Below are 22,694 nucleotides of genomic sequence, written 5' to 3' on the forward strand. Positions count from 1 at the left end.
ATAAGATAGACATTTAATATCTCCTAGGCATAAACGCATAGAAGGCAAGTTTCTTTCAATTAAAAGGAAGTTCTGGAACCAGGAGGGTAAAGGATGATTTTTATTATTTTTCATTTATTGCATTTGTATCCCACGTTCCCCCACCTATTTGCAGGCTCAATGTGGCTTACATAGATTTATTGACATTGTCATATCAGGATATCAGATACATTTAGTCGTGTGTAGCGATCAAGGAAGGGAAGAAGGAAAGGAGTGATTAGGATAGTTATAGAAGGTGGGCATTCATAATTGAGTGGGTTGGTGAGGTGACTTAGTGAGGTTATAGGTTCTCATTGTAGGCCTTGTTGAAGAAGCAGCGGATTTTCCCCAACTCCATCTTAATAACGGCTTATGGACTTTTCTTTTAGGAAGTTATGCAAATCTTTTTAAAACCCTGCTAAGCTAACTGATTTTACCACATTGTTTGGCAATGAATTCCAGAGTTTAATTACACAATGAGTGAAGAAATATTTTCTCCGATTTGATTTAAATTTACTACTCCTAGTATTTTTGGAAAGAGTAAAGAAGTAATTCATCTATGATCCAGTGGTAGGGAGGTAAGAGGCTGTCCACAGCAACGGCATAATGGGGCAGGGGGTGGACTGCTGGCACTGGGTGCTAGCTTCCCTTACTACACCACTGGAGCTGTATATAAATATTAAATAGCAATAATAACTACAACTGTTAAGTGCAATTGTATAGACTGTCATAAAATGCTCAGAAGGACTAATCATTTAATCAATCCCTTTATAATTACTCTTTCACTATGATTGCTACCATAGACAGAAGAATGAGGAGGACCAAGGAGGTTGAAGAAAACAGGAGATGGGGGGTGACAATTTGGTTAGTCGCCGTTTCCCATTCCCCCGCGCAGTCATCATTAGTACACTCAAAATAAAGCAAGCAACCCTAGGAGCTGCTGAATCCCCGTCATTCTTTATTGTTGGTAGCATTTTTATTGAATCTCACTTATATTTTCCAACATTATGGCTTGTGCAGCATACGGATGTACACAGAGGAAGTGTTGGTTTCATTGGTTAGAGTACTAATTTGTTCTACATTTTAAATCATTGTGTCATGTGGAGGCACTTCCTGTATTCATGCAGAGATGTTTTCACCTAGTATTTGATTTATTGCGTCGTTGTTAGTAGATTAGGAGATACCAGTTAGTGTTACATAGAAAGTAGTAAAGGGCTACCAAAACAGACATCATGTTATGAGAATCAAGCACTTAATCAGACTTACTATTTACTAGCCGTTAAGCCCGTAAAAACGGGCGAGATTTCCAGCTACCCTCCGTGCCCGATGCGGAGGAGGGCGGGAGCGGTGGCGGGGATGGGGGAGGAAGGGTGGAGGTTGGTGCGCACAATGTTCGTTTCCAGGCGGCAGCATCCGACAGTGACTCCGACTCCGTTTCCCTCTCTGTTCCGCCCTCTGACGTCATCACGTCTTGACGCGAGGGCGGGACGGAGAGGGAAGTCTCTACTGCTCATCTGCAGGTGAGTCGGTCACTTGCCGTTTATATGTTTGCTAAGTACAATTAAAAAAAAACAAACATTAATTGGGTTGAAAACGGTAGCATTAACATCTTTTTTTTCCTGTGCCTACATCAAAAGAAAAAAGATGGCATGTGGGAATTTGCTCCTTTTTGTTTTGTGGAATGCAGTGGTATATTATAAAAATGCACTTGCTTTTTTTTTTTTTTTTTTTCACTTCACTACTACTGTTTCACAGATATGTACTGAAGAGGTAGGGGCTTCCTTCATGCGGAAGTTCTGTCCAGAGGCAGTCTAAATTTGACAACATTGTCCATTTCAGCACAGTATCAGCAGCCAAGTTCATACAAAGTTAATTATGTTCAATGGAAAATAAATCTGTTGGCTCAGGCAGCTTGCTATGTGAATATTCCATCACTGTTCATTAGCGATACCAAGTATTACATATTAAGGGCATTTGCTGTAAACTTTGTTTTAATAATCCAAAGGTGAATCCTAAGGGTGGTTAAACAATTAGGTATAAACTGTATTTTTGTTCCCTCTTTTTTTTTAAAACTTTTGACTGCTTTGGGTCCTGTTGATCTGTACATCTGCTGACTGGAATTTTGGAAGATGGAAATGAGAAAATAAAACTTAAAATTTTGGATGTACTCTGTAGAAGTTGTTTACTTTTGCAATGTGTGCATGCATGCCTGTTCTGGTATATGTATGTGATAGTTATTACTATCTATACTTACGGCTATGATTTGTGAACATGCGGCATCATTAGAAGGACAGACTTTTAAATACCCAGCTGGGTATATAAGGTAACCTAATCTTTGTTAAATGTTTCAAACATATCCATGTACTTGCTCCCATGATATAACTGAATTATATTATTCTGTCTCACTGTATTTTCAAATGTAAACCACATTGAAACTGCATTTGCTTGGGTAAATGTGAGACAAAAGTAAAAAAAAAAAAAAAAAAAAAAAAAATTAAATCCTTTATCCTCCACCTTTTAAGACACTGCTTATCCAGCTGGATGGTGATGGCACAATGAAAGCAAGTTTGGTCCAGTAAGACTAACTCAAAATAACCTGTTCCTTAGCTGGGTATTACCATATTGAAAATGCAATCATATCATGCTTCTGTGGTTATGTTCCACTAATGAAGTTAAATGATTACAAAAGCGAGCTGCATGAAACAAAATATTTGCCTTAAAAAAAAAAAACCCACTTGTCCCTGAAGCATGCCTAAAAACAGAATCCATTTGTGTATCTAAAATGTAAACTTCTACATAACAGATGAGATGAAGATGTGATTCCATGTGCCCCAATTAGAGTTTAATTTTACTTCCATTTAATTGCAGTCTATTCCATCTTGTTAACACCAGACTTCCCAATGCAGATTACTTTTAAAATGAACCAATCAGGAAACAGGATATCCTCACTGAAACTTGGCCATCTGTATTTGTACAGAACAGTGTAGAAAAATAAGCACAAAATACAGAGTTTATAACTGCTGTTCTACTAGCTACAATAAGTTTTAAGCTGTCTTACTGCTATACAATGTTTATGTCATGAGATCAATTTGGAGTGGTTTCCTTCCAAAGCTGCTGCACTTTTAGTTCCCCTAAAGACGCCACTATGTTGTTGAAACATGGTCCATGTAGGGAACTTGGGAATTTATTTTGTTTTGTTCAATGGTTTTGATTGAAGATTTTTTGCACTATAAAAGTAATACATTGACCAGGAAGTTACATTAAGTGAATGATACACGCCAAGCAACAGCAACTACATCACATCTACTGACTAAGCTAAGTAACAGCTTTATTTATATAAACAATTTGTTTTGAGCTACAATTTTATTAGGAGGAGGCAGGGCGTGCTATGATGTCTGAAAAAGTGTTATAACATCTCAATTCCTGAGTCTGTGTTTATACACCAAAAAAACTGAGCACATATTTAATTTAATTTAATTTATTATTTGGGGTGTTTGGTTTGTTTTATTTTTGAGTCAATATAGTTTCTGGTTTATATATATATATATATGATATTTATTACGTTAAGCTCCATCCCTGGCTGCCTTCAAATCCGGGCTAAAGGCCTACCTGTTTGATACTGCTTTCAATTCCTAACTTGTCACCTGCTCGTAACCTTTTTCTTGTCTTCCTCTCTTCAATAGTCCCTTTTCCCTGTGTGTCCTATTTGTCTGTCCTGACTTAGATTGTAAGCTCTTTTGAGCAGGGACTGTCTTTTTTCATGTTCAACTGTGAAGCGCTGCGTATGACTGTTAGCGCTACAGAAATGATTTGTAGTAGTGTAGTAGTAATAGATGTGGAAAGCTTTCAAATAAATTAAAAAGCTGTCAAGTAAACAAAAAAAAAATATGTCCTCCACCTTTTAAAGCACTGCCTATCCAACTGGATCAGATTTAGACTTTTTACAGATGGACCACGCATAAATATTTTGCTATTGTTGTCAGTAGCGTTTGCTATAGTTTTGGGTGAACTAAAACGGCGGCAAGCTCCGCCTACTAAATAGGAACACCCCGTCTCCTGTTTTCTTTATTTGACTGCATGGCGTAGCAGCACTGAACAGCGAGAACCACTCCATGGACTTCCAAGAAAAAATAAAGCTGTTTACCAGGAGAAAGCCCTCATGAATGGAGTGGAGGAGTAGCCTGGTGGTTAGTGCAGTGGACTTTGATTCTGGGGAACTGAGTTCAATTCCCACTGCAGTTCCTTATGACTCTGGGCAAGTCACTTAACCCTCCATTGCCCCTGGTACAAAATAAGTACCTGCTTTGAATGTAGTTGCAAAAACCTCAGAAAGGCGGTATATCAAATCCCATTTCCCTTATGGCATCACAATATCAGAAGTGAACCAAGTATTGGGCAATCAAGCCATTGTGACATCACTGATTAGGTTGGCTCTTATTGGTGGAATGAGTGGAGGAGTAGCCTAGTGGTTAGTGCGGTGGACTTTCATCCTGGGGAACTGAGTTCGATTCCCACTGCAGCTCCTTGTGACTCTGGGCAAGTCACTTAACCCTCCATTGCCCCTGGTACAAAATAAGTACCTGAATATATGTAAACCGCTTTGAATGTAGTTGCAAAAACCTCAGAAAAGCGGTATATCAAATCCCATTTCCCTTATGACATCACAATATCAGAAGTGAACCAAGTCAAGCCATTGTGACATCACTGATGAGGTTGGCTCTTATTGGTGGAATGAGTGGAGGCGTTGCCTAGTGGTTAGTGCGGTGGACTTTCATCCTGTGGAACTAAGTTAAATTCCCACTGCAGCTCCTTGTGACTCTGGGCAAGTCACTTAACCCTCCATTGCCCCTGGTACAAGATAAGTACCTAAATATATGTAAATCGCTTTGAATGTAGTTGCAAAAACCTCAGAAAGGCTGTATATCAAGTCCCATTTCCCCTTCATGAGAGGATGACCTACCAATTGCATTTACATAATCTATCAGCCCAGCACCCGCAAGAACCCCCCCCCCCCCATGAAGAAATAAAGCCCCAACAAACAGGGCAGAGCCAGCTCACCCTTTTTATCCATCAGCCACATAAAGAAGAAACAAGGAAGGAAGCCGATAGGCCCCCACAGGACCAGCAGGGCGATGTCGAAGCTGGAGAAGCCGTAAGCTGCCTTGGCCGAGTTCTGGATGGGGCCCCAGGAATTCCAGACCAGGCCCTGCACGAAGCCCAGCAGCGAAAAGAGAAAGAGCACGAGCCAGCGCCGCCTGTACACCCGGCTTCGGCCGCCCACCCCCGGAGCCGGCTGCGGGGCCCGCACGAGCAGGGCTTCCCTCTCCTCGGGACTACTCCAGTCCGAGCCCATGGTGGCACCCGAACCACCGCCGGTCCTCCACTACTGCTGCTGCTGTTGTTGTGGGGCTAAACAGTGGAGCAGCCGCCGCTCCCGGGATTTCACCAACAAGACTCGTGAGCACTGGGGAAGGAAGCCAACAAGGGAACCACCTACCTTACGCCAGCCCCCACCCACACCGTGCAGGGGAGGGACCGTCTGAAAAGTGTTGCACTTCAGTTCTTTAGGTTGGTGTTTCTGTCAGTCCCCAGCAGCCCGTTTTTCAAGGCTAGCTACCATGTGGCCAGTCCCCCCCCAAAAAAGAAACTGAAAAACGAATTGACATTTGCTTTCTGGAGTTAAAGGCACTCTCCTGCGCGCTACAATTTGCAGACGCTCCCTGTCAACGCTAACCCGGGAGGAAGCCCAGTAACGTTGGGCCAATGAAAAAGCACCGTTCGCGGACCAATAGGAAACCGCCGATAGCCACCAATGGGGAACTGGTTTACATAGCTCAGTCAGGAAGTAGGTTTAGGGGTTTCTTTCTCTCTTTCTGTCAAGCTCCGGGTATCTTGACCTTTCTGTGTTTTCTCTGATTTGGACGTTTGTAAATGTAAATAGGGGTTAAAAATAAATGAAAGAAACCGTAGCCGGTGTTGCAGCAGGATGCTTAATGGAAGGGACCCTAGTAGCGCGAGTGGCCGGGCACTTTGAGGAGGAAACGGCGCTCTTCAGGGAGAGAAGAGGCGCGCGCGGAGCCCTGCCTGAACCTTGAAGAGTTCGCGCCGGGAGGACAGTAAGGGAGAGTGGTTGGAGTGGCTCCAGCATGCAGAGCCCTTCAGAGAAGCGTGCGGGGACAGACGGGAAAGAGGGCGGACGAAAGAGAAGCGATGCTGAAGGACCCTGTCAAGGTAAATGGGTAGCTGCAGCAGGTTGATGGCCTGACATTTGTGCTTGTGCCTGTGAGGTTGCTAACAGGCATCTACAGCCTCATAGAAGCATGATGGCAGATAAAGGCCCAATGGTCCTGGGGAACTGAGTTTGATTCCCTCTTCAGGCACAGGCAGCTCCTTGTGACTCTGGGCAAGTCACTTAACCCTCCATTGCCCCATGTAAGCCGCATTGAGCCTGCCATGAGTGGGAAAGCGCGGGGTACAAATGTAACAAAAATAAAATAGATACTATTGGAGATTCTACATGGAATGTTGCTACTATTGGACATTCTACATGGAATGTTGCTATTCCACTAGCAACATTCCATGTAGAAGGCTGCGCAGGCTTCTGTTTCTGTGAGTCTGACGTGCAGGACGTCAGACTCACAGAAGCAGAACCCTGCGCGGCCAGATTGGTGATCTGCAAGGGCCGACGTCTACATGGAATGTTGCTAGTGGAACTCTGGGCAAGTCACTTAACCCTCCATTGCCCCATGTAAGCTGCATTGAGCCTGCCATGAGTGGGAAAGCGCAGGGTACAAATGTAACAAAAATAAAATAGATACTATTGGAGATTCTACATGGAATGTTGCTACTATTGGAGATTCTACATGGAATGTTGCTACTATTGGAGATTCTACATGGAATGTTGCTATTCCACTAGCAACATTCCATGTAGAAGGCTGCGCAGGCTTCTGTTTCTGTGAGTCTGACGTCCTGCACGTCAGACTCACAGAAGCAGAAGCCTGCGCGGGTGATCTGCAAGGGCCAACTTCTACATGGAATGTTGCTAGTGGAACACATTGGTGATCTGCAAAGGCCAATCTCAAATAGTAGCAACTGTGGAGGAGTGGCCTAGTGGTTAGGGTGGTGGACTTTGGTCCTGGGGAACTGAGGAACTGAGTTCAATTCCCACTTCAGGCACAGGCAGCTCCTTGTGACTCTGGGCAAGTCACTTAACCCTCCATTGCCCCATGTAAGCCGCATTGAGCCTGCCATGAGTGGGAAAGCACGGGGTACAAATGTAACAAAATAAATAAAATAAATCCAGTCTGCCCATCCACAGCATCAGCTATCTCCTTCTCTCCCTAAGCAATCCCACATGCCTGTCCCAAGCTTTCTTGAATGCAAATGCAGTCCTTGTTTCCACCACCTCCACCGGGCGGCTGTTCCATGTGTCCACCACCCCTAATGTAAAAAAGTATTGTGCCCTGAGATGTGAGAGGCACGTTTCCTAGTACATAGTAACATAGTAGATGACCGCAGAAAAAGACTGCACGGTCCATCCAGTCTACCCAACAAGATAACTCGTATGTGCTACTTTTTGTGTATACTTTACCTTGATTTGTATCTGTCTTTTTCAGGGCACAGACCGTAGAAGTCTGCCCAGCACTAGCCCCGCCTCCCAACCACCAGCTCCTTGATTTGTATCTGTCATTTTCAGGGCACAGACCATATAAGTCTGCCCAGCACTAGCCCCGCCTCCCAACCACCAGCCCCTTGATTTGTATCTGTCATTTTCAGGGCACAGACCATATAAGTCTGCCCAGCACTAGCCCCGCCTCCCAACCACCAGCCCCGCCTCTGCCATCCAAATTAGATCAGTGTATTTCCTTTATATTTACACATACGCTGCGCTCTCTCTATACAGGTATATGGACGGGTATACAGATCTGTAGATCTATATAAATACATATACATATCGGTATTCAAACCTTTAAATGCCAACAACACTATTTAAATATATTCTCGAATAATCAGGGCAGATATCACAGTGCTGAAAATCTAGGTGTGATGCCAGCTGCTGGATATTGGTCAGTGGTATTTATCCAGAAAATTGGTGCCTCTACCTAGATATAAATAATTTAATTATCAGCTTCACAGATATATACACAAACATGAGCAGATCTCTCTCTCTCTAAAGAGACGCTAAGGTCCACCTTAGGAGTCAGCACTCAAGAAAAAGATCTAAGTGTTATTATAGACAATATGCAAAAATCTGCCCAGTGTATGATAGCAGCGGCCAAAAAAAAAGCAAACAGGATGCTAGGAATTATTAGGAAAGGAATGCAAAATAAGACAGAGTATTATAATACTTCTGTATCACTCCATGGTGCAACCTCATCTTCAGTATTGCGTTCAATTCTGGTCGCTGTATCTCAAAAAAGATATAGCGGAATTAGAATAGGTTCAAAGAAGAGTAACCAAAATTATGAGATGGAACTACTCTCATATGAGGAAAGGCTAAAGAGGTTAGGGCTCTTCAGCTTGGACAGGAGACGGTGAGGGAGGATATGATTGAAGTCTACAAAATCCTGAGTAGTGTAGAACAGGTAAAGGTGAATCGATTTTTCACTCTTTCAAAAAGTACAAAGACAAGGTGACACTCAATGAAATTATATGGAAATACTTTTAAAACAAATAGGAGGAAATATTTTTTCACTCAAAGAACAGTTAAGCTCTGGAAGTCATTGCCGGAGGATGTGGTGACTGTGGTTAGCGTATCTGGGTTTAAAAAAGGTACAGACAAGTTCCAGAGGGAAAAGTCCATAGTCTGTTCTTCAGATGGACATGGGGGAAGCTACCGCTTGCCCTGGGATTGGTCGCATGGAATGTTCTACTAATTGGGTTTCTGCCAGGTACTTGTGACCTGGATTGGCCTCTGTAAGAAGCAGGATACTGGCCTTGATACACCATTGGTCTGACCCAGTATGGCTATTCTTACATTCTTAAGTATTTCCTTAGATTATTCCTGAGCAGGGGCAGCCCAAGGCAATCTGCTGCATTAGGCGAGGGATGAGATGGCACTCTGACCCCCTTGTATGTCCCCCACCCCCCCAGTCTAACATGTCTCCTTTCACACTTTCACCCCCCCCCCCCCAATCTGGCTATGGTCTGGCATCTCCCCCCTTCATTCCTCAACCCCCTTCCCTGAGTCTACCTTCCTTTTTTGTTTTCCAAAAGTCGTCTGCAGTGATTCCTGTATGCTGCCTTGCTGCCTGCACTGGCTTCTTCTTTCTACTGTTAGAGAAGTGGTCCACAGTACAGAAAAGAAGCCGGTGCTGCTGGCAGGGCAGTGTGTGGGAATCGCTGGTGCTACTGAGTTTTGGAAAACAAAAAAAGAAGGTAGACTTGGGGCAAGGGGCTGAGAATAGAAGGGGGGAGAATCCAGTCGGCAGCCGGTGTAGGGAGTGGAAAGGAACGATACTGGCCCGGGAGGAAGGAGAGATGTAAGCATGCTGGCCAGCAGGCGGCAGTGGCAAAATACCGCTGCATGAAGAGTGCCGCTTGAGGCCCCTGCCTCAGTTGACCTAATGGAAGGGCTGCCACTGCTTCTGAGCTTATATTTATTTTATTTTATTTATTTATTGCATTTGTATCCCACATTTTCCCACCTATTTGCGGGCTCAGTGTGGCTTACAATACATTGTAAATGATGGAAGTACAATTTGTTACAACTCAGTTATGGATTACATTGTGACAGTTATGTGAAGACAGAGTCAAGTGTCGTTAGGGAATAGGACAAAGGAAGAGAACAATGGAACAGTGGAAAGAGACAACGGGAAACTGATAGGGTAATAGAACATTAGCAAGAGAACATTCGGTATAACATTTTTCTGTGAGTAAAGGTATAAATGTGATAAAATTACGGGGGATGAGAATTCAGAAGAGAATGCATTGGTGTATTTCTGAATAACTTCATCTTATGACCTCGCAATCCAAAGTTTTCCTTAATTTGAAAAAGGCTCTCCTCCTGTACATTAATGCCACTAAGATATTTAAACGTCTCTCTCATGTCCCCTCTCTCCCGCTTTTCTTCCAGAGTTTACATATTGAGGTCTATAAGTCTGTCCCCATACGCTTTTTGACAGAGACCACAGACCAGTTTTGTAGCTGCCCTCTTGACCGAGTCCGGTTCAGTTTCGCTTTATTTGATGTACCACTAAGGTGGATATCATCATAGTGGTGTAGAAGAAAGTCTCAATCAAAAAAGAACTACAGTAATAACTTGGACAGTAATAGTAAAGGGTAAAGGAATAGGAGAGAATCCGGCTTACCACACAGAAAAAAAAAATCCATCCTGTTTATATCTTTTTGAAGGTGTGGTCTCCAGAATTGCACACAGGATTCTATATGGGGTTTCACTAGAGACTTATACAAAGGCACTATCATCTCTTTTTTCCTTCTGGCCATGCTTCTATGCACCCAAAAATCCTTCCGACTTTTACTGTCGCCTTTTCTATCTGTTAATCATCCCCAAGTCTCGCTCTTCTTTTGTACACAGAAGTACTTCATCCTCTATTCTATACCGTTCCTGTGGATTTTTCCAGTCCAAGTACATGACCCTGCAGCATTGAATCTTAGTTGTCAATTTCTGGACCATTCTTCAAGCTTCACTAGATCCCTCCTCTTGCTATCCACATCCTCTGGGGTGTCTACCCTATTACAGAGTTTGGTATCATCTGCAAAGAGACGACCCTTAGCAGACAGTCCTTCCACAAAGGTATTAAAAAGAGCTGGGCCAAGGACAGATCCCTGCGGCACACCACTGATAACATCCTTTTCCTCAGAGTGAGCTCCGTTTACCTCTACCCTCTGCCTCACTTAACCAGTTTTTAACCCAATTAGTCACTTTAGGGCCTGTACCGAGGACACTCAGTTTATTTATTAGAATGTGTAAAGAAAATATATATTTTTAATGATTACCAGCTTTTTATGCTTACCCAAATTGCGGACAAGTAACAAAAGAAATTAGCATTGAGATGTTTCCTGTTTTGTATTCAGTTATAAAACTGATTAAGGACAAGCATGATATACTCCCTCCCCCCCTGCCTCCCCGTTTACTAAGCTGTGCAGCAATACCAAGTGAATGGGCTGTATCTGTGTTAGCATAGGCAGCCACTAGTGCGGCTTACTAAACAGGGGAGAGAGATTCTTACTAAAATAGCGTAAAGGAGTCCAGACACTGGTCTACACTGCATAAATTATACCAAAATCCAGAATAAAAATGCACATGCAAGGACTATATGCTAAATTGAGAGCAATAGGAGGGTGTGATGGGTGATGAGGTAATCATTATTAGCTGTTGATGACTCATGCTGATGCTCTGGTCTGGAGAGGAGGAGCAAGTCCGAGACTCTGAGAGCAGCACATGACATGGAGCAGATGAGAGCCACGGCGAACTGGAGAACAGAGCAGAGGCAGACATGGCGCACTTGCACAAGTGGAACACCCCCACCCCTGCTCTTCAGATAGCCCATTGGGCAGCTTGAGAGCTTGGGTTATATTTGGGCTCCTTGTGGGTTCGAGTTGGACTGGGAAATGTTTTCCCATCTAGCAACCCGGGTCACATTTCTCAAGTCGTAAAACAGGTTTCTTCTGGCTTCGTAGACTCTGCTCTATCCAACACTTTCTTGATTTTGCTTCAGTACTAATTCATGCCTTCATTATTTCACATCTTGACTATTATTAATACTGTTTATTCCAGTGGCGTAGCCAAGGGTGGGCTTGGGTGGGCCCAGGCCCACCCAGTAGCAGCACACCTATGATGTGGCTGGCAGGGATTCTCAAGCCCCACCAGCCAAAAACTCCCAACAACTGTCCCTCCTGCATACCTTGTAAATAGCAGATGCCTGCAGTGAGCAGCGACTGATACATACCATTCGCACTGGTCCCACAGCCTTCCCTCTGATATATTCCCGCCTATGCAGAAACAGGAAGTTGCATCAGAGGGAAGACTGTGGGGCTGGTGCGAATGGTATGTATCAGTCGCTGCTCGCTGCAGGCGAAGATCTGCTATTTACAAGGTATTCAGGGGAGGGGGATGTTTTTAATATCATATGGCATGCAGGTGAGAGAGGGAGAGACCAAATCACATGTGGGACAGGGCGGAGTTCTTCTGCCCACCCATCTTGGGCCCATGCCCATCCAAAATTGGGCGTCTGGCTATGCCCCTGGTTTATTCAGGTCTACCACAATTTCAACTTCGTTGCCTACAAAGTTTACATAACTCAGCTGTTGTCTATTGTTAATGCTAAATGATTTGATTCAGTAACTCTCCTCATGATTCAGTGCTGCGTACGCCTTGTAGCGCTATAGAAATGCTAAATAGTAGTAGTAGTAGTTCATTGGCTTCCTGTGACATGTTGAATACAGTTTAAAATCCTTATTCTTGCTCACAAGACACTACATCTTGGTACTTCACAATATCTGGCATCCCTGAATTAGTATCCCACATTATCCTGAACAAGCTTAGGTTCAGTATGGCTTACATGCAAGAAAAACATGAAATTAAAATACAGTTAAGTAATTGTAATATTTAACATATTAGGAATAATTGTGTGTTTATTATGAAGCTAAATATTGGTTAGTTTGAAACGTATAAGAGAAAAGACTACATTAGTTGTCTATTAATAGAAAAAGCTTTAGTAATTTGCGGAATCTCACATTATATTCTATATATAATTTTCTATGTATATATAATCATTCCATGTATTCCTTTCTGTGAAGGATTTTTCTATGTATATGTAATCATTCCATGTATTCCTTTCTGTGAAGGATAATCAGCCATGCTGAGCATCTGCTCAAAAGGATGTTTGGGTCAATATTTTTAAAAATTTGGAAAAGCATGTGCCCAAATTGCACGCCGTGATTAATCGCGCTATTTGAATTTTCGATCATGCGATTCATTGTGATTGAATTTTGTAGGCATTGCCCACCCCTGCTTATTACCAAAGAAGAGACTCCATCCTTAATCCAATTCTTCATTGATGATAAGATAAACCAGTCACTTATAGTTGTGTTGAGCCGGATTAGGGATTCTGTATGTACAGAGTGAGTTTGTGTCTGTGATTAGCCCCTCTCCCAGAGAGAGGGAACTGAAATACTCAAAGAAACAGCAATAACATCTGCAGCCACAATAGCACAACAGCCGCAGCAGGTGAGAAATCACTATGGATTTATTAACTCTGAGAGGAAAAAAAAACCCAACAGTTTACTGTCTCAGCCTGGAGAATTCACGCTCTCTACACGCTGGATCTGTGATCTAGGCACAGCGGTCTAACAAATTACCATATCTTTTCTACACAGGTGGCAGAAAGAGTCAAATTTCTGTTGAACACAGTGGCATGCCAAGGGCGGGGTGGTGGGGGCGGCCTGCCCCGGGTACAGATCATAGGAGGGTGCTTAAGAGGGAATGATGTATGGGAACCATTTAACTGTAGTGTGTGGCACCAAGCCTTCCATTCCACACCTTCCTCCAGCTGCCAACCCCACCGCTGTTGCTTCTGCTCCTCCAGACTAACAGCAGTGGTGGCAAAATAAGTTAAAGATATCATGATAATGGGGTCTGTGCTGTATCTACCCACGTCCCGTGACTGCTGATCGCACCTCGCTTTGATGTCACTTTCATTTCAGCCGCAGATAGGTAGCATGCCGCTGATGCTGCTGCTAGTTTGGAACAGGAGCAGCAGCATGTGGGGGGAAAGGACAGAGAGAGGGCATACAGAAAATAAAGATGGAGAGAGGGCTGGATTATGTGAAAAAGAAAGGGAGAGGGTAGAAGCTACTACTACTACTACTACTATTTAGCATTTCTATAGCGCTACAAGGCATACGCAGCGCTGCACAAACATAGAAGAAAGACAGTCCCTGCTCAAAGAGCTATGTAATAAAAGTAAGCCAAGTATAGGACAATCAAGCCATTGTGACATCACTGATGAGGTTGGCTCTTATTGGTGGCCTGAGGCATTATGACATCACAATATTAGCTCTGGTTACAAGAGACTACTACTACTACTATTTATCACTTCTATAGCACTACAAGGCATACGCAGCGCTGCACAAACATAGAAGAAAGACAGTCCCTGCTCAAAGAGCTTACAATCTAATAGACAAAAAAATAAATAAAGTAATCAAATCAATTAATGTGAACGGGAAGGAAGAGAGGAGGGTAGGTGGAGGCGAGTGGTTACAAGTGGTTACGAGTCAAAAGCAATGTTAAAGAGGTGGGCTTTCAGTCTAGATTTAAAGGTTGCCAAGGATGGGGCAAGACGTAGGGGCTCAGGAAGTTTATTCCAGGCGTAGGGTGCAGCGAGACAGAAGGCGCGAAGTCTGGAGTTGGCAGTAGTGGAGAAGGGAACAGATAAGAAGGATTTATCCATGGAGCGGAGTGCACGGGAAGGGGGTGTAGGGAAGGACGAGTGTGGAGAGAAGCTGGATGGAAGAGGGGAGAGAAAGGCGGCAGATGCCATTTGGAAGGGGGAGAAGGCATACACAGGATGGATTAGGTCAGACGCGTGATGGAAGGGGCAGAAGAAGAGGGCAGACTGAATGGAAGGGAGAGAGAGAGGGCAGACTAGATGGAAAGGAGAGAGAGAGAAGACTTTGGATGGAAGAGAGAAATAGGGCAGACAGTGGATGGAAGAGGCAGAGAAAGAGGACAGATGCTGAATGGAAGGGAGACAGAGAGAGGGTAAACTCTGGATGGAAGGGAGAGAGAGAGGGGGCAGACTGAATGGAAAGGAGGGAAAGGGATAGATGCTGGATGGAAGGGAGAAAATGATGAGAGGATGAAAAAAGCAGAAACTTGGGACAACAAAGGTGGAAAAGAATTTAATTTTATTTATGTTTGCTTTAAGATAAAGTAGTATTGTAACTGTGCTAAAAAATGTTTATAAACAGAAAATGGAAATAAGGTGATATTTTTAGTGGACTAATTTTAATATATTTTTGACTTAACATTCAGAGACCACAACACCCTATCTCAGGTCAGGATAGGATACCATAACAGCAGTATACTGTACTGACCTGACCTGAAGAAGGAGGTTTTGGCCTCTGAAAGCTAATTGAAAAATGTATTAGTCCAATAAAATGGTATTTTATTTTGCATTTTTGTTTTATTTCTATTTGTTAATTTGTATAGTGGTGATTGGTACTTTACAGAGGACTTGTAGCCTGCAAATACCAAAAACAGTTCAATGAGTGTATCATTAATAGGTGAACCAATCAATTCAGATAATACAAAACAATTCTAATTATAAATCAACAAATATTAAATAAAAGAAACTAAGGGCTTATTTTACAAATCCGCACTAGCAATTCCCATAGGAATTGAATGGGCTTCCTCTCATTTGCCGCACCGAGAATCAGTAGCATGGCTTTGTAAAAGAGACCCTTACAGCCGACTAAACACCATAGAGCAGTAGGTGGTGGAGAGAAACCCTTTTACCATTAGGTGACCATTTTGGAACACGCCTTCTGGTTTTTACAGCCCCCGATGCAGCCTTTGGAAAGGGCAAAACATGGCCGTGTTGGGCTTTAAATTATTTATGTATTCTTTTATGTGTGGTAAATAAATTTGGACCCACTTACATCACTGGACCTTTTTATATCATTGATCTGCTGTTTTGTTGGGCACTTTATCTTCTGTGCTTTCTATTAAGTATAGGTAGGGTTTCTGTGTTTTATTTGTTTATTTTCTAGCTAATTAAGGTTCTTTGAGAATATAAAAGAAGTTGTTATGGTGCTCTTGTTGGGTACATTTTCCAGAATCAAATAAAGTGTATTCATTGGTTTAGCAAAACTACATAAGAATGGAGTATCCAGGGAAGGTAGTGTTCCTCTGATGATTATAGACCAATATGTTTTGGTTTGTTTGTGTGTTTATCAGTTAAAACATGAAATACGATGTAGTGGTATGTATATGTGTTTCTGTATGCTTGGTGTGAGTGCAGGAGTGTGACTTCATATTTAAGATAGTGAGAAATGGTATGAATGGGGTGGTGGGGGGGGGGGGGGAGTGGAGCAGATGTGTGAAGATGTAGTTGGGGCAATTGTTTCCACCAAGGAGGTTGGATAAAAACAGGAGATGGGATAGGCCTATCAAGCCCATTATATGGGCTGAAGGCCGTAGGCGGAGATTGCCGACACACTGGTTCACCCAAAACAATAGCAAACGCTATTGAAAACAATAGTAAAAAGATTTATTTTAGGGACTGCCTATATGTGGTCCATCTGTAAAAAGTCTAAAGCTGTTCCAGTTGGATAGTAAGTGCCTTTAAACAATGGAGGACAAAAGGTGTATTTTTTGTTTACTTATTTGACAGGTTTTGATTTATTTGAAAGTTATATATAAATATCATGAAATAAAAATTGAATATCACTAAAACAGCTTAAAATTATTGTAGCTGGTAAAAACAGCAGTTTTATAAACTCTATTTTGTGCTCATTTTTCTATACTGTTCTATACAGTACAGTAATAAATGGCCAAATTTCAGTAAGGATATCTTGTTTCCTGGTGGGTTCATCTTACCTACTAGTTGTAATCTGCCTTGGGAAGCCTGGTGTTATAAAGATGGAATATATTGAAATTAAATGGAAGTAAAATTGAACTCCCCTTTTATTGTAGCACATGGGAATCACATCTTCATCTTATCTCATTTGTAGAAGTTTACATTTTAGATGTACAAATGGATTATTCTGTTTTGAGCATGTTTCAGGGACAAGTGGTTTTATAAGTCAAAATAATAAAAATAAATATTTGGTTTCATGCAGATCTCTCATTTTTGTTTAAACTTAACTAAATGGGCTTTAAGGCCCTATTGCAGTCTATCGGTTTTCTTACATTTTGTTCTTATTCTATGGCAAAACTGAAAACTCTTTATCTTTTCTATCTGGTTGATAATATAAGGAGCTCATTGTGAACACCATCCACTCTAAAATGTTGTTTTGTAGCTGTACATGAGGAATTGTGATCCTATATAATAATTCTCACCTCCAACAGGATGTGCCTGGGACCGTGCCTGCCGGAAGTGGTCTGCTAGGCAGGCATGCACTGACCTCATAGTGACAGACAATTTGGCAAAGCAAAACAATCTGAGTGCTGGCCATTAGGACACAGGGTAGATAGGAGAGTTTTAAAAGACTGAAGGAAACGAAAGTGTTAAACTGGAGAAGGGGGGGGGGGGGGAGTTGTGAATGACCGAAAGACATGCAAATTTGGGACAGGAAAACAATCTCAATGCTGGCCATTAGCACACAGGGTACATAGGAGAATTTTAAAAGACTGAAGGAACCAAAAGTGTTTGGGGGGGGGGGGGGGGCAAGTTCTGAATGAATGAAAGAAATGAAAATTTACGAGAGGAACACAATCTGAAGGCTGGGCATTTGGACACAGGGTAGATAGGACACTTTAAAAAAAAAATGAAGGACGTGAAAGTATTACATCTTGGGGGAGGGGTGAGGAGGAAAGCGGTGGGGTATCCGGATACTGGGCGTTAGGGCCATGGGGGTACATAGACTTTTGAAAGCCTTAAGGAACCCAAAGTGTGGGAAGGAAGAGGAAAAGGAGGGGAGGGAACGGGGTGAGGGGCATTAGGAACAGGGGAGGGGGCCCTGTCACACACTCTCATTCTCACACACACACTGTCACACAGACAGTCTCACACTGTCACACACCTGCACATTCACTCTGGCTCTCTCTCTCTCAAACATACACACTCCCAGGAAAACCTTGCTAGCGCCCGTTTCATTTGTTCCAGAAACGGGCCTTTTTTACTAGTATTGAATAAATAAGTGTGCGTTTGGGTCCCTATTTATTCATTCAAAGTTTATATAATCCTTTCAAGACAGCCAGTTAATTGTTTAATTTATTAGTGGAACATAACCACAGAGGCATGGTATGGTTGCATTTTCAATATGGTAATACTAGAGTCCAGCTAAGGAACAGGTTATTTTGAGTTAGTCTTCACTGGACCAAACTTGCTTTCTTTGTGCCATCACCATCCAGCTAATATCCTAATAGTGTCCCAAACATATACATTCACTGCAGGATTTGCAAAGGTTTTGTTCAAACGTAAGCAACTTACTCCAATTTATTTTCGGGGTTCGTCAGATCTGAATGCATCTCACATCCATATGAACAACTTTGTTCTTTGCGTTCCAGGCGCAATGGTGTGGTGCAAATCCTCATTGAATCCCCTTCTTCCCACTGTTTCTTTCCCAAATCATATAGGTCATATGGTTTAAGCAATCTAGCAAAAATTCTTTTTAAAAATGTCTCCAACATGTCTCAGAACATCAACTTATCTTTAAATGAAGGCAGCTTGTCAACGCTAGGGAACCCCCACCAACATGGCCAGGTTTCGCTAAAAGCTTTATCAAGCTGGCACATTTAGACTGACTCTGGACAGAACTTCAGCATGAAGGAAGCATTATTTAACAGAGTGGACACCCCGGAGGGAGTGGAAAACATGAAAAAGGATTTGAAGAAGCTAGAACAATGGTCTAAGGTCTGGCAATTAAAATTCAATGCGAAGAAATGCAAAGTGATGCACTTAGGGAATAGAAATCCACGGGAGACGTATGTGTTAGGTGGCGAGAGTCTGATAGGTTCAGACGGGGAGAGGGTCCTTGGGGTGATAGTATCTGAGGATTTGAAGGTGACGAAACAGTGTGACAAGGCGGTGGCTGTATCTAGAAGGTTGTTGGGCTGTATAGAGAGAGGTGTGACCAGCAGAAGAAAGGGGGTGTTGATGCCTCTGTATAAGTCGTTGGTGAGGCCCCATGTAGAGTATTGTGTTCAGTTTTGGAGGCCGTATCTTGCTAAGGATGTAAAAAGAATCGAAGCGGTGCAAAGAAAAGCTACGAGAATGGTATGGGATTTGCGTAACAAGACGTATGAGGAGAGACTTGCTGACCTGAACATGTATACCCTGGAGGAAAGGAGAAACAGGGGTGATATGATACAGACGTTCAAATATTTGAAAGGTATTAATCCGCAAACGAACCTTTTCCGGAGATACGAAGGCGGTAGAACGAGAGGACATGAAATGAGATTGAAGGGGGGCAGACTCAAGAAAAATGTCAGGAAGTATTTCTTCACGGAGAGAGTGGTGGATGCTTGGAATGCCCTCCCGCGGGAGGTGGTGGAGAGGAAAACGGTAACGGAATTCAAACATGCGTGGGATAAACATAAAGGAATCCTGTTCAGAAGGAAAGGATCCTCAGGAGCTTAACCGAGCTTGGATAGCAGAGCCGGTAGTGGGAGGCGGGACTGGAGGTTGGGAGGCAGGGATAGCGCTGGGCAGACTTATACGGTCTGTGCCAGAGCCGGTGGTGGGAGGCGGGGATAGTGCTGGGCAGACTTATACGGTCTATGCCAGAGCCGGTGGTTGGGAGGCGGGGCTAGTGCTGGGCAGACTTATACGGTCTGTGCCCTGAAGAGCACAGGTACAAATCAAAGTAGGGTATACACAAAAGTAGCACACATGAGTTGTCTTGTTGGGCAGACTGGATGGACCGTTCAGGTCTTTTTCTGCCGTCATCTACTATGTTATTATGTAATACATCTCTGTGAAACAGTAGTAATAAAAAAGGCAAGTGCATTTTTGTAATATACCACTGCAATCCACAAAACAAAAGGAGCAAGTTTCCACATGCCATCCTTTTCTTTTGATGTAGGCACAGGAAAAAAAAGATTTTAAATGCTTCCTAGTTTCATCCTAATTCATGGTTAATGTTGGGTATAAATGTCTTAAGTAAATAAGACCCCCTTTTACTAAGGCGTGCTTACGTTTTTAGCACGCGCTAAAAATAGGTGTCCCCTAAATGTTAGAGACACCAATGCATTCCTGTGAGCTTCTCTAACATTTAGCGCATTCTAAAAATTTGAGTGCACCTTAATTAAAGACCCCCTAAATAAATAGAAACTCTAAATGTTGAGCACCTGATTCTGATAAGATGATATCTGTTTTAGTGCCCCTTTACCAGGAGAAAAAAAAATCTCTGCACAAATATAAGAGTTTTAGAGTGTCCTATAATCAGTCTCTCCAAATGGCATACTGAGTACGATTTATAACAAACTAGGAAAAAATGCCCGTTTCTGAGCGCAATGAAACGGGTGCTAGCAAGGGGCCCCCTCCCTTCGTCCCTCCGAGCTACTTGCCTTGTTCGGGGTTCGCGTCGCTGTGTGTGGGGAGGGTTTTGGGTTTTTTTTTTTTTTTGCTGCGCCCCCGTGGCCGTGCCTGTGGCGTTTCTGTTTCGGCCCTTGAGTGTCATAGCTCCGCCCTCGACGTCATGACGTTTTGACGCGAGGGCGGTGCAGACACTCCAGGGCACACCGGATATCTCGGGCGCCTCAACTTCCGTGGAGGCTTCATAGAACGTTGGGGTTGCCTTTTATATAGAGAGATTACTACTCTGCTTCTGTAAAGTTATTCCAATTATTATACTTCCTCTGTGTATAAGCTGACATGTTTGAAAATATAAGTGAGATTAAAATTAAAATGCGACCAACTATAAAGAATGACAACGTGGATGCAGCAGCTCATAGGTTTGCTTGCTTTGCGTGTATGCATGGGGAAGGGGGAACGGAGATTAACCTAATTGGCTTCAACATTTTGACCTTATCCTGTCTTCTGTTTTTATCTAACCTTCTTGGTTGCAGCAGTCACTGTCAATTCCAGAAGGGATCATGAGACTGTCATTTAGAGGCAGATGCAGCAACCAAACGTAAAAAAATCTAAATCGTTAAAGTCCCTAACGATTTTAAAATAACGAAAAATGCACCAAAAAAAAAAGTCACACATGCTGAGATCGGTAGTGAAACGTACAATGTATCAAAGAATCACAATACACATCGTTAATCGGCCCCCAAATCATGCGCAGAGCAGCCAAGCGTTATGTTAGCTGCTCTGCGCATGCCACAAACAGTCAAAACACAGTCAAATCGCAAGCACATGGCTCCCAAATAAAAACAAAAATAAAAAAAAAGGGTCGGGAGGGGGCAAGGGCGCTCATCAGGAGCGTCCTGTACAGACGGCCTTGCCCCCCCCCCCCCCCCGCTGCTCCCCACTTTCCGCCGCTCCCCCCACCCCGAAAAAGCAAAATTCTAGCAGCCCCTGCCCCCTCCCCACTTTCCGCCGCTCCCCCCACCCCGAAAAAGCAAACTTCTAGAAGCCCCTGCCCCCCTCCCTTCCTCACTACTCTCTCACCTCAGCTCCGCCTCCCGACATCCTCCGTCCGTGCCCCGCCCCCTTTTGGGTCGTCGCCGCCATTCCCCTCCTCCATCGGGCCCCCCTTCCTCTTACCGGGCCCGTGCAGCGCCGCTCTCCTCTGTCCGAAGGCGCTGCACGGGCAAGAAGAAAGCTGAATCAGCTGATGCCTGCCTTCGCCTAGCTTCGATAGAGCGTCTTTCTCGTCCTGGGCCCGCCCCTGTCTGACGTCAGTAACCTACGTAGGTTACTGACGTCAGACAGGGGCGGGCGCAGCAGAAGAAAGACGCGCCATCGCGAAGGCAGGCATCAGCTGATTCAGCTTTCTTCTTGCCCGTGCAGCGCCTTCGGACAGAGGAGAGAGGCGCTGCACGGGCCCGGTAAGAGGAAGGGGGGCCCGATGGAGGAGGGGAATGGCGGCGACGACCCCAAAAGGGGGCGGGGCACGGATGGAGGATGTCGGGAGGCGGAGCTGAGGTGAGAGAGTAGTGAGGAAGGGAGGGGGGCAGGGGCTTCTAGAAGTTTGCTTTTTCGGGGTGGGGGGAGCGGCGGAAAGTGGGGAGGGGGGGGGCAAGGCCGTCCGTACAGGACGCTCCTGATGAGCGCCCTTGCCCCCTCCCGATCCTTTTTTTATTTTTATTTTTTTATGTGTTTTCTGAGGTCCTTTGGACCAATCACAGCGCTTTTAGCTCTGCTAATGCGCTGGGATTGGCTCAAAGTTTGTTTATTTTTTCACTTAGCACTTTTTCCTGCCACGGAGCTGTCCTAACGAGAGGTCCAGACCTCTCGTTAGTTTTCCTGCCTTTTTCCTGCGTAAAGGCAATCGGAAAAGGTTAGTGCATGTCGTTTCAATGGGGTTTTCACACTAATTGCTCATCTCCATTCCGTTTTCGTTAGCTGCTACTGTCGTCGGAAAATAGGCTTAAGTGCATGGAAAGGATAGGAAATTCTTCCCTGAGGGCTCATTTAACGATGAAAAACGTTTAGTGCATCTACCTCTAATTGCTCATCTCCATTCCGTTTTCGTTAGCTGCTACTGTCGTCGGAAAATAGGCTTAAGTGCATGGAAAGGATAGGAAATTCTTCCCTGAGGGCTCATTTAACGATGAAAAACGTTTAGTGCATCTACCTCTTAGAGTGATAAGAAACAGCACCAGGGTGGAACTTCATTCAACCTTGTCTGGCTGCTTTATGGCTTTGATCCTGTGTCAACAGAGAAAGTTTAAAAGCCAATGTGTGAATCCTTATCTGCCAGTGTTATCTATGATAGAAAAAGGTAGACAGAGGATTGGGGGCTTGAGTGTGTGTGTGTGGGGGGGGGGGGGTGTTCAAGAGAACAATATTTTGAGAGCTGTAACAAGGGTGGAGCCAACTCCTATAATGAAGCATATTATTTGGGAAACAAAACGGGAGCTGGGCAGACTTCTATGG

The 22,694-nt window shown here is 43.7% G+C and overlaps 2 protein-coding genes across 2 annotated transcripts in view; one reads left to right on the forward strand and one right to left on the reverse strand.

Annotated features, from left to right (window-relative positions):
• SLC49A4 (solute carrier family 49 member 4) overlaps nt 1–5,469 on the reverse strand; it is a 117,479-nt gene extending 112,010 nt beyond the window's left edge. The window contains exon 1 of the mRNA XM_030209163.1: nt 5,077–5,469. Coding sequence (XP_030065023.1) covers nt 5,077–5,371 — 295 coding nt within the window. The 5' untranslated portion in view covers nt 5,372–5,469. The remainder of the gene's footprint in view (nt 1–5,076) is intronic.
• A 399-nt stretch (nt 5,470–5,868) lies between these two features.
• The window catches only part of HSPBAP1 (HSPB1 associated protein 1), a 150,936-nt gene continuing 134,110 nt past the window's right edge, over nt 5,869–22,694 (forward strand). The window contains exon 1 of the mRNA XM_030210164.1: nt 5,869–6,249. Within this exon, the coding sequence (XP_030066024.1) occupies nt 6,165–6,249 (85 nt within the window). The 5' untranslated portion in view covers nt 5,869–6,164. The remainder of the gene's footprint in view (nt 6,250–22,694) is intronic.

Source organism: Microcaecilia unicolor, chromosome 7, assembly GCF_901765095.1.
Source record: "Microcaecilia unicolor chromosome 7, aMicUni1.1, whole genome shotgun sequence".
Lineage (NCBI taxonomy): Eukaryota > Metazoa > Chordata > Amphibia > Gymnophiona > Siphonopidae > Microcaecilia > Microcaecilia unicolor.